General features: G+C 29.5%; 1 protein-coding gene across 1 annotated transcript in view; it reads left to right on the top strand.

Annotated features, from left to right (window-relative positions):
* LOC109824068 overlaps window positions 9426-13193 on the top strand; it is a 13784-nt gene continuing 10016 nt past the window's right edge. The window contains exons 1-3 of the mRNA XM_020390588.1: window positions 9426-9715; window positions 9838-9905; window positions 11189-11254. Coding sequence (XP_020246177.1) covers window positions 9588-9715; window positions 9838-9905; window positions 11189-11254 — 262 coding nt within the window. The 5' untranslated portion in view covers window positions 9426-9587. The remainder of the gene's footprint in view (window positions 9716-9837; window positions 9906-11188; window positions 11255-13193) is intronic.

Raw genomic sequence — 13193 nt, 5'->3', positions numbered from 1 at the left:
AAAAGACATTTTATAGTGGTAGACCCAATCTCTACTATGGTACAAACTATCACTATAGGACTAGTTCTGATATAATCCCTATTCTTAAAATCATATTCAATGCTAATTAATGGAGGTGTGATTATTAGATCTAGACATGGATCTTAGAAGATCCGTCCATGACAATTAATAAGTTTTTATAAAAAGGGGCTTCTCCATACATACCTTGCAAATCTTTTATATATGCAAATTAGCCCCCAAATCTTGGTATTTGCAAAAGTATCCTCTAATTTTCTCACACTACATTTATCTACCCCTTCCACATAACAATATTTGTTTCTAAACAGTACATTAATGTTAAAGATTTTCAATAATTTTAAGTACTTTTTTTTTGTCGTAGAATCCACTTTTAAAATAGGGTCATTTATAGGAACCACCTTTCATTTTTAATTTAAACATAAACCACCTTTAAAGTAAATTTTTTTGTTCCACTCAACCACCTCTATTTTTAAATTTTTACCAAAATACCCTTAAAACTCACATTCAAGACACATGATTCACTCTGTTAATATTTAGGTCTAGTTAGAATATAAGCCATGTACCATAAGCTTGCATTTTCTAAGGTTTTTTTTATTTTTGTTACTAAAGATTTGGCTAGAACGTGCGGTTGATTGGAATAAAAATCCACTTTAAAAATGGTTCAGATATAAATTGAAAATGAAAGGTGGTTTTTATAAAATGACCCTATTTTTAAGGTGTTATTTTAAAGGAAAAGACCCTTTTCAATAAGATTGCAATATTTTATCATTTAAAAACTAAAACTCTCAAATGGGTGATGTAGAAAAACTCAATGCAAAGGAATTAGGAGTAAATTTTTTTGGCAAATTCTAAGATTTGGGGAGTAAAATATGCAAATGTGGAAGATTTGAGGGGTCCATATGCAAAAACCCCTTATAAAAATTAGTCGCATACTTCTACTCAGGTTTTTTCCCCCTACTTAATTTGGAATAAGTTTATTTGGCCATATTTAGACATGGTCAATGTTGCCCTAACTCAAAGTAGGCATAAATTAAGACGAAGAAGAAAATCTTGCAAACTCCTATTTAAATTATTTTTTTTTCTAGAATTTGACACGTTTAAAGAAATTGATTATATATTGGATAATCAGAAACGCAGATTTGAGTCCAGTAAATTGTAGATTTAACTCTCAATAGTCTACATGTTCCTATGAGGGAGGTCGTAACCCATAACTAAAATGTGAATATCGCTTTCATGAAATGTTGAAGCGTCCTTGACTCAAAGAACGCGGAAATGTCGTTGTAGAATAACGACCTTGACTAGAAGCTCACTCCAAAATTTTCAGATTGATTTCCTAGTCTTATTCTTTCTTTTTTTTTTAAATCAACATAATATGGTGCTTTTGGTATCTCACTCTAAACTGAGCCGACTATAGTTCAGAATCAGTTCTATTTTCGAACACACGGTTCAAAACAGAACTAGTTTAATGGCCAAATTTTGTTTAACAAATTTTTTAGTCATTTAACAAATTTAAGCTAGTTGTACAGCTTCTTTTTCCAAACAGCTCTAGTCAATCAGCTAGCTACAAAGCTATCAGCTTTCAGCTACAATTTCACAGCTTTTAGCTAGCTTGACAGCTTTCAGCTATAATCTCGCAGTTTTCAGCTAGTTTTGCCAAACAGAGCCTTAAGTTAGTACTGAAAAATGTATTTGTAGGACTTCTTAAAAAGAACATAAACTATTTACACAGTCAATTTCTTAAGAAGACGAAAACAAAATTGTTATATTAATGCTTGTCGACATGGCTCGATTTGAGCCTTTTAGAAGTAGCAAATTGTCTCAAATGATGAAGCAATTTAGATGAGATATGTCCAAAGAATCCTTAACAGATAATAAACTTATGGTCATTTACTGGTGCTTTGGTATGAGACAAATTATAATTATATGATTACAATTACAATTTACGAAATGCAACTAAGGTTCTATATATATTTGCTTCATTGTAACTATATATGTTTTAACTGTAATTCGGAAAAGTATCATTTTAATTTGCCAAGAAGAATTTGCAGACAAACTGTTCTTATCAATAGTAATTTATTTTGTAGTTACAATTATAAGAATTTACGAGCACTAAATAGAACAAACAACTGCTGGTAGCATTGCTTTTGACAGATTATTGTCACAAGTTTCATTGTTATTTCATGAATCAGACAAAGACAAGTCTCCAGTTCAGACTGAAGTAGGACCTATATAAATCACTACTGACCTTAATTTTGGACTAGAATAAATCCCTTCTATTAAAAAAGTTGCTTATAATTTCTTAATCATCTGAAAATAATAATCATATTAGTCCAAAAACATCTTAATCACGGAACTTGTGAAGGCAAACAGTAAGTATATTATATAAACGCTTGGCGTGTGGGTTCCATTAGCTACTTTGGGTCTTGCGTTTAGACTGTGATTTGTTAAGGGGCTGTTTGGTTGTATGTTTTTACCATGTAAAATGATGGAAAGTGTAAAAAAAGTGGGTTCCAATGTTAGCTTTCATCACTTTTAATTGTTTGTTTGTAGTTATGAAAATAGTGTAAAGTGATTTCATATGCTGATGTGGCTTGTAAAGTGATTTCATAAAAAAAAATCATGATTTTAGAAGAAAGCTGACATTGAAGTCAGGAAAAAATGATAAAAAATAATTTCAACCAATATGATCATTTGAGTAGGGGTCACTTTTTACACTTTCCAAACAAACAATTGAAGTTACATTTACAAACCAAACAAGCAATTTATGATTCCAATGGAATAAAAAACAAACAAAGAAAAGTATAAAAGTGAAATTGATGAGGTGGATAACAACTTTCCAATTTGTGTCATAAATACACAACTTTACCAACAACAACCAAACAGCCCCTTAGTCCTCTGAAAATGAACTTTAGATTGTGTAGTGGGTCCCAAATTAAACTTTCTTTTGAACTCCAAAAGTATATCCAAAACTTGCCTGTTTTATGTTTATATATGACTCATAACTAGGTGTGCGAAATCGTCCAGATATATCCAAGTCAATTCACAACCTATCCGAAACGGATGCGGATATAATAGCCAAATTTGATACCGATTTGGTATATGCATATCGGTTCAAACTTTGGATACAGTCCAAATATCTGAATTCGGATATGGACTCAAGTGTGGATTCGGATATGGATTCAAATAAGGATTCGAATATACACACATATACAGTTATCTATACGAATAATACTAAATTTTTGATTATCTTGATGACAATTGCATGCCTTTTGGAATATGGTCACATGTTTTTAGTTTATTTGATTGTGCTTTTATTGAGTAATCAATTATATATTTTAGACTTACTTGTAGTCAAATTTATGTTATACTATAATTTAAATTTTTTTAATCAATGGATATAATAAAACATAAGGTGTAGAAGGAAAAAATTGCAATACTTTTGTGTTTCAGTCATTGTCTTCTATTTTTTTGTAATCAACTGCATGCAATTCTTGGTTTTGTAAGGTTTGCTTATGTTAGTTTGGTTAAAATATCGTGAGGTTTTACTGTTTGAAATAGCTTTTTTTAACTGATATCTTCTTAGGGGCTGTTTGGTTCGTTTCCTAGATATAGGGAAATACATTTCCATGTAAAAACACAAGTTTTGAGTTTTTAAAACTTTTTTAAGAAATAGATTGTTTCACTTTGGTTCGCACAAAAAAAAATAGTGGGAAACCAATTTATTTATTTTTCTTGTGTTTGGTTCGCATGGAAAAAAAGGAAAAATTTTTGTTTATATGACAAAAAACTGACGTGGTTGCAGTTTTCGTCGATTTCACAAGGTTGAGGAAGGAATTGGGAAAGAGAAAAAAATCTGATGTGGCGGCAATTTTCACCGAGTTTCCCTTCTTCAACCCTAGAGAACCAAAGATGAGAAAAAAACCAACGGAAAACTTATATTCTACGTGGCCACGAAAAATCTGATGTGGAGACGGTATAAAACTTTTCCACCGAGGGGCTGTTTGGTTCGTTTTTTACCTCGGTGGAAAAGTTTTACTCCGCCTCCATATCTAATTTTTCATGGCCACGTAGGATATAAGCTTTCCGTCGATTTTTTTTCCCATCTTTGGTTCGCTAGGGTTGAAGAAGGAAAACTCGGTGAAAATCGCCACCACATCAGATTTTTCTCTCTCCCCTAATTCCTTCCTCAACCTCATGAAATCAACGAAAACTACAGCCACGTCAGCTTTTTACCATATAAACAAAAGTTTTCTCTTTTTTTTCCATGCGAACCAAACACAAGAAAAATAAATACATTGGTTTCCCATCATTTTTTTGTGTGAACCAAAGCGAAACAATCTATTTCTTGAAAAAGTTTGAAAAACTCAAAACTTGTGTTTTTGTACATGGAAATGCATTTCCCTATATCTAGGAAACGAACCAAACAGCCCCCGAGTTAAAAAACGAACCAAACAGCCCCTTACTGTCGAATTAACATGATATTTTTTTATTATATTCGAGTCATGTTCATTTCCCAAATATTCAATTTGCATCTGTATTTGTTTCTCTAATATCCAAATTGTATCTGTTTCAATTAATGAGGATATGGTTATGACTTTTTCTTACTGAAAAATATGTACGTCTACATCCGTAGTAGTCTTTAGAAAGTAGATACGGATATGGTAAGCGTCATATTTGAACCAGAACCGAACCGAATGTACCTCTACTCACAACAAACATAAATTATTATTTTAACCCACCATTGGCAACCTAAAATTTTGAGATGTTCGAATATGACTTTCACGATCTTGGATTCGATTTTGGAGCTAGGTTATAAAAAAAAGCATTGTTTTACTCCTTGCTCCATTGTTTTTAACATCCAAAATTATTATTTCCATGTGTCTCTTTACTCCATTTCTTGCATGAAGTGAGAGCTTTTGTTTTTATTATAAATTTTGTTATTATGTCCTTTTTTTAGTATTATATTAGACAAGCATTTTGCCTTACTCACATGGGTGTGTCTTACATGTAAAAAAATGAATATGGACGGGTATTCGGAATCGAGCCCACATGATTAGTTTAGAGGGCTAGAGGTCTTATTTTTATTATTTGCATATTTGATTTCTTTGGTCCTTATATATGAGTTACTTCTTTGGTCATATGTATGTTCAGAATGAATTTCACTAAAAAAATTTCTTTGGATTGTCACTTCTTTTCTATATATATATATCACTTTTTATGAATATGAGAATACATATGACTTATACTAATGACTTCTAGTATATTACTTATTGAAATGAACATGATATTACCTTTAAATTCCCCTATAGTGTTATGAAGATAAATGCGTGAAATGAAAAATAGTTTGCTTGAATTCCAAATTCAAAATTACATAAGTAGAGTCGAGTGTTTTTTACTTAGATAGCTTGAAACTTAAAAGAAATTTAAATTGTGGGTCTGTATGACTTTTATTTTACAACTTAGAATTTAAAATTAGATAGCTACTATCCCCTCCATTATAATATCCCTCTTTATTTATAATATCCTAAAATAGAAAAATAAAAAATATAGCCTGCCGAATAAGTACATAGATAGTTTTTATTTTAAAATTTTAAATTCAAGCCATCAGTCCCTCTATAATTTCTCATTTTTTCTACAATATTTGAAAAATAAAAAAAAGGATGTAATACGCTTCTAGCGTGATTAGGACACCAAAAGTCTCTCTTTACCCATATGCGAACTACAAAGGTTTTGCCAACGAATGAGTCATCTTACATTGATGTTTTATTAAAAAATAAACTTTTAAGATTTGGCATGAATTAAAGAGAACATTGAGTTAAAAACATGAAGTAATCAAATAATAAAATATCCCACTTCGATGAGATATAAGACCTTTGCATATTTAGATAATATTAGATTTTATGCACGTGCAATGCACGTGGTTAAATACTTTGATTAAGTATTTTTTTTGTTTATTTTCTTAATAAAATTTACTCATCGGTTATTCTTTGATAATAATCTTTGCTCACTTTGATTAAGTATTTTTGGTTTATTTTCTACTAAAATTTGTTCTTGATTGCACTTTGATTATTTATTTATTTGATATTTGTTTGAATAAGCTACATCCAGTGTAAATACGTTGATAGTTGAATTGTCAGGAGATAAATATAATTTCTAAAGCCAATCTAAATTTTTATTTCATTTGGATCGGCATGAAACCGAGCTTGACTCGAGGAAATATAGTGTTATGAAAGTGAAAACACTTGAAAAAATTACATTATAAAAGGAAGATGAATAATAAAGCCAACGAGCCAAAATGATTGATTTAAAATGGGCTAAAATGACAGAAAATGGTTAATGAAAAAAATCATAAACTGAAGATTAATGCTAACTCTAGTATATTTTTATATGATAAAAACATCCACATATGCATATGAAAGCACTAAAATAGTTTATGAAAATCCCTTCTAAAGATTCCTAATTTTACTAAAAAATAAAACTATTCTATAACAAATCACAAAACATTATCTTTTGTTACTTCTATTTTATTTTTATTGAGTCGAGATCAATCATTCTTCATCTTTACCTTTTTTCTAGCTAATTCTAGAGTAGTAGTGTCTTCATCGTCTACATCGATTTTGATATGAGACTGAAGCATGTTATTTTTCTTTGGGCTCATTCATCTTTTGTCTTTTAGTCTAAATTCACAAAGAATTTGAATATATTTCTTATATTCAACACAAACTTCTGACAATACGGACTTTGATTTTTTCTATTTTAATAAGAATAAATATTAATTTCATATATATGAATTTTTTTATTCTTTTAATTTATTAATTAAATAAGGTTAGAAGCTACATTTTTTTCTCTGCAATGAATTCTTCTGTTGTGCACCCAATAAGAATTTCTACTGTGTCATAATATTACATTTGCTTTGTGTGTGTCATTTTCTATGAGGATCTGAACTAAATACATTAAAATTTTCATTGTCAATTTGCTTTAGATTATAATATTAATATTTAATTTTGATATATTTATTTCATGAATAAGGGATATCACTTAACCTTGGTACTAAATCATCGGTGATTCTACAGCATTTATTATCTTGACACTTATTATTAACATCTTTATCCACTTTCTTATTGCAGCCTTTGCAAACATAGAATTACTGCTCAACTCTATTATAAATGGTAGTTATCATTACCTTAAAGGTGCGATAGTGTGTCTGTATATTAGTAAATTATTCTTAGGTTTAATTATATGAATTTTAGAGTAGGTTTCTAAGATCATACATCTTTCAAATGTTATAATGGTTGTATATATTAGTAATTTAAATTTTTGTTGTATTTATAAAGAGTCTTAATGGAGATACTTTTGTCTTGGCAGATTACTCTAAAAGAGCGTTGCATATTAGCTTTAAAATATAATGTTTTTTCTTTACGGTGTTATATGGATGTTTGCTTGGTTTACTTACTATTCTCTTCTTTCATCAGTAAGTTATATCTTTGAATTGATATATATTATTGACACAATTTACTATGACATGCATATCTCCTCTATAAATTTGAGACATATATAAGGTGAATTTTATATTTAGTGGCTTTTAATAAGAGTTTTACTAATGAAATATACTACATTTATACTTAGAGATCTTTCTTGAATTCTAATAATGCTATTACATCATTATCTTTGGTAGTGTCTTTAAGAATTGATCCTTTGTTAGTAGTCATACCCCTAAATAAAATCACACCCATGGTCGTGATACTATATAAGAAAAAGAAAAGGTCGATTTTATATTTTTTTGCTTACGCAAAGTATAGTAATTTTTCTTTTATCTTCTATGAAGAATATTTCTTTAATAAGCACAAAGTTATTCAATATATTATTCATGGGGTATTCAGTCGGTGTTTTTTTGATAAATATAACTTATGTTAGTGTTAATTGAAGTGATTCATGGACGTTCCGAATTTCATTTGAAATGAAAACCGCTTGATTCTTTTGAGGGATATCTCTAAATTTTCTAATAGTTCTTCATACATAAATCTTTATAATTTTTTACCTAATAAATATTATTACCATTAGAGATCAATATTTATAAAAAATCTTTATAATTTTTTACCTAATAAATATTATTACCATTAGAGATCAATATTTATAAATTATAATCACTTAATGTTAAGTTATTATATTATAGTCTTTTATCAGTTTTTTGTGATTTAGTCTTCTATCAATTAATGATACTTATGTATTTTTGGTGTTCTAACATATTGGTAAAATTATATGCAGTTACTTTAATTTATACAATAACATTAATTTTTAATCTATTATATATTTTTTAATTTTTTATTATTTAACTAGATATTTTTAATATGTTATTACTACTATTTTTTACCAGTATCAACTTGAGTATTTTTAGATTCTAAAAAGGGATAGTAAACCTTAAATTATAAGTTATATTTATAAATCTTAATGAAAAAATATCACACAATTACTCTTTTATTTGCAAAGTTCTAAAATTTTAGCTTTTATTTTGTGTAATTTTAAACTTTTGAGAGTATTTTGTCTAATTTTCAAAATTTTTTGTTTTTTTGTAATACATCATGTAATAAACTGATAGTACGGAGATGTTTGATATATTTTATTAATCTTATTTAAATTGTTGAGCTATAGATAGTTCACGGGGTTTTAGCATAGGATATAAGTATGATTAGTATAGATTATAATTTAAATTAAATATTTAAAATAGTACAGTGTAATTTTGACTATGGAAATCTTTTTCTGAACTCATGCTTTTAAAGGGAGTATGATTTTTAATTTTTCTTAATTTTTCTTTTTTATAATTTTAAGAATGACTTTTGTCTCTTTAATTTTTTTTGGTAGATTTTGTAAATATCTCATCCACATTATGTACATTTGTTGGTCTACGTTGTTTCCGGGTTCGACCTTTGGAGTAGACATTATTTGTCTCATTAATTTTTTTTCATATACGCCCTTCATTTTGTAGACATTTATAAATTTGGTATTTAGTAATTTTATTTAAATTTACATTTCAATTTAAATTGTATCATTATCTTCATACTATGTATATCCAATAAGAATTCATTAATTTATCAACTTACTCTTATTTAATAGAATAATATTTGAATTCTAAGGGTATTTTTGTCTACCGAAAGATTTTCCTGAACTCGTGCTTTTAAAGGGAGTATGATAAACTAATCTTATGGTTAAAATATAATTATCACATAATTTTGACTTCATTAGAAAAGCATGTTAGTTTTAAAATCACTTATCCATAAAATAATCTTTAGAATCTAATTTTTTTTTAGAATAATCAAAAAAATTCATTAGAATATCAAACTAATTATTAGAGATAATCTATCTATCTACCCTTTAAAAGAGCCAGTACCTGAAAAACTTTCCCCTCCCCAAATTAACCTTCAACCAAATTAAATATACCCAATTTCTCCCAGCGATACAGAAAATTCGACATCAACTTCGGAAATTTCTCACGTTGGTTACTCCTTCCTCTCCGCCGAAGCCGAAGTTTTGACCGTTTTACCTTCTCCGACGAAGCCGAAGCGTTTCCAAAGATGAGTATTATTCATCGGTTACCCTTCTCCGCCGAAGCCAAAGCGTTACAGAGATTTGCAAAGCTCAGTATTTCTTCAGAATTTCCGCTTTCATCTCCACAATTTTTAGAATTTGGTTATTCAGAAAGGTATTTCTTCTTCGTCTTCACTCCTCTATATAAAACCCTAACTCCCCCTTTTAGTTCTTCAGTCCTTAAATTCAGTCCTTAAATTTTGATATAATTTTGCCCTAATTTTTGAATTCCTACAGTTTCAAGCGACAAGAGTTTAAATATTCCAACAACAGCTGTATCGGTTGTGATTTCTTTCCTAAATTAGGTATTTCTTCTAATATACCTACTTTTCATTCAAATTTTACTGAAGTTATAGTTACAATACGCTCATTTTTTGGTTTACAGTCTTTAATTTACAATAGATGCAGTTTGTCTCATGTTAAAAGTGTGCTAAATCAAGTTTATTTGCTTGTAACCTGTTTTAAATTTTTAATTATTGATCATATGTAAAGTGGACATGTGCATATCAATTGTCAATAATCATGGTTTTGTAAAATTTTTAATTATTGATCATATGTAAAGTGGACATGTGCATATCAATTGTCAATAATCATGGTTTTGTAATAAACTTGATTTGGTTTGGAATCGGAGACATGTGCATATCAATTGTCAATAATCATGGTTTTGTAATAAACTTGATTTGGTTTGGAATCGGATAGGGTGAATCATGATTTGCAAACTTGTGAATTTGGTGTTTTCTTTCAGTATTCAAGCTAAATGTGAGCAATTAAGTTAATCTCTATAATTTACAAGTTCTATAATACTTTCTGGGCAATTTTAGGTTAGTGGCATGAAAAGCACCAAGGTCTGACTTTTATAAGGGTAAAGTTTCATTTACCCTTTCACTGGTCCTTCGGCTGAATACCCATCCTATTAAGTATGAATGTCTTACAATCTTAGATGCATTACTGAAGTTCATTTGCCACTACCATCCTCTCAGTCTAATTTAGGAAAAGCTTATTTGCAGCTACACGCATGAACTAACTAGACAAGCTCCAAAAGGAAAGAACCACTGCATACATTGCATATATGAAACATTGCCAAACTTTTTCTAATTGATAATGAACAACTTCTGAGAAGAGAGAACAACCACAAACAATGAGTATACACATGACACTTTCTTCTATTTCTACCTTTTGATTGACGACTAACACAGGCACTCAAACATAGAGAAGTAAAATGCATGTATGTGGTTCAACGAGAGTATACACATGACACTTCCTTTGTAGAATTTGAGATAAATTAAAAACTTTATCTGATTGAAAGATGAAATTTTATTTTGGAATTGGAGAAATTAGTTTAGGATTATATATTAGATTTTGAGTTGAGATTGGATATTTGATTTGAATTTAGGATTAGATATTTGAGTTGAGATTGGATATTTGATTTGAATTTAGGATAAGGAAGTGAAAGAAAGAACGCAATATCTGTTGTGTCATCTCACCTTTTTGTTCTTCATTCCTCTCATTGGTTCTAATTTTAAAGGAAAGAATCATTTAATTTTGTTCTAATTAGCCATCATTTCATTTTGTTCTAATTCAACAATAGGTCAAGGATTGTCCGAAATAGGGCTTGCTTCAAGTCTTCATCTTGCTCTTGTGTTAGTTTCAATAGGTAAAAATTCAATTGTTATTTTTTTTTTGGAATTTATGGTTTATGTCCTTTTAGTTAATATTGGTGAATTAGTTTTTTTATTTTGAGCTGAATTAAGGAAATTAGTGGTGGACGACTTTGTTAGATTGTATTTGCAGACACAAAAGGGAAAAGTTGACTGAGTTTGTTAGATAGTATTTGTAGACACAAAAGGGGAAACTTGACTGAGTTTGTTAGATAATATTTGCAGACAGAATGATATTGTTGTGTCTATTGTTCAAGTTATCTTTTTTTACATTTAGGATTTAGGATAGCACATCTACATTTCCAAAAAAAAATTACATAATTTCATATTGCTTTTGTGCTTGTCATATGCAAGTAGTCTCCATCGTCGTCTTCAAAGCTACAATACATAATTTCATATTGCTTTTGTGCTTGTCATATGCAAGTAGTCTCCATCGTCGTCTTCAAAGCTACAGTTGATCAAGGATTCTTTCTCCACCGCAAGTAGTCTCCATCGTCGTCTTCAAAGCTACAGTTGATCAAGGATTCTTTCTCCACCCAAATGTCCAGTTGTTCGATAGAGTGATGTTTTAAAAGATTTTTTTATTACAGAGGCGTAGTGCTTTTTTAAAGTCGTATAGTTTTAACTTTTATCTTAAGTTATGTGCTCACGTTGTCTTTAAAAGAAACCAGTGTGCTTTGCTCAGAGTTGAAAGTTGTTAAGGTTAATGATGTCAGGGCTCAGTTTATATATTTAGATTCTTCTTATGCGCCCTATAGCAACATTTTATATGTGAATTCCATAATGCTTTGATTTTTTAAATTCTGAGTTTCAGACTTTCTGATACTTGTGGCTTCATATTATGGTTCGTATAAAACAGCAAAGTAGAAGTATCCAAATAAATGGATAACAGCAATTAATAAAAAAGAGCAAAGTAGAAGTATCAATGTTTTGCCTTTATCATTACATATGATAAAGCTAATATGTAATGAAACATAAACTGGAATGAGATGAAAGGAAACTTGATAATATAGTTGAACAAATTAAAATCTTGTAAGCAGGATGAACTTTTTAGTCCTATATGCCTAGGTTCTGTCTAACTTTTCTTATCAACTCAAGAAAGTATTTGGGAATCCAAGTACTGTTAATAAGGCGTATGAGATATCGATAAGTGTGTCGTTTTGGAGTATCCACTACCACAAATGCTCAATTGCATATACATGCTAATTGATAAACACAAAAAAGTGAGAAAATTTCTCAAGCGTTAAACTCAACATGAAAAAATGACTTAGATGGTGATGATACCTAACATGAAGGTTCAAGAAAAGTTTATGTATTAGGATTTATATTATACTTGAACAAATTAAAACATTTAGTAACACAATTGCTCAAAACCATACAGGCACTCCATTCATTAAGGACTAGGTAAGCAGGATGAACTTTTTAGTAAATTTGTAAAGTTTCTGTCTAACTTTTCTTATCAACTCAAGAAAGTAATTGGGAATCCAAGGACTGTTAATAAGGCGTAAAAGATATCGATAAGTGTGTCGTTTTGGATTATCCACTACCACAAATGCTCAATTGCATATACATGCTAATTGATAAACACAAAAAATGCCATCACATAATTTCCAAAAGAAAATTTTAACAACAAATGAAATTTTCAAGTTAGAAAAATAGGAAATAGCTGAATCAATTGCATGCAAATCTCCTACGATGCCATGGGAATGGAATATTATATTAAAGATCCATGCGCACGTATGGATATATACATACATACTATTAAGGCAGAGAGACATACATATGTCGCAAAAGAAACATGATTTCCTATGCTACCATGAGAACAGAATATTACATTATGAGATGATCCGCAATAGTATGCAAAGAGAAGTTAATGTTGTTGTCCATCTAAATTAAACAGTTTCACATCTCACCAATAACAGCTAGATATATCTC

Source organism: Asparagus officinalis, chromosome 9, assembly GCF_001876935.1.
Source record: "Asparagus officinalis chromosome 9, Aspof.V1, whole genome shotgun sequence".
Classification (NCBI taxonomy): Eukaryota; Viridiplantae; Streptophyta; class Magnoliopsida; order Asparagales; family Asparagaceae; genus Asparagus; species Asparagus officinalis.
The sequence above is the reverse complement of the archived record's forward strand: the minus strand, read 5'-3'. Positions and strand labels throughout refer to the sequence as shown.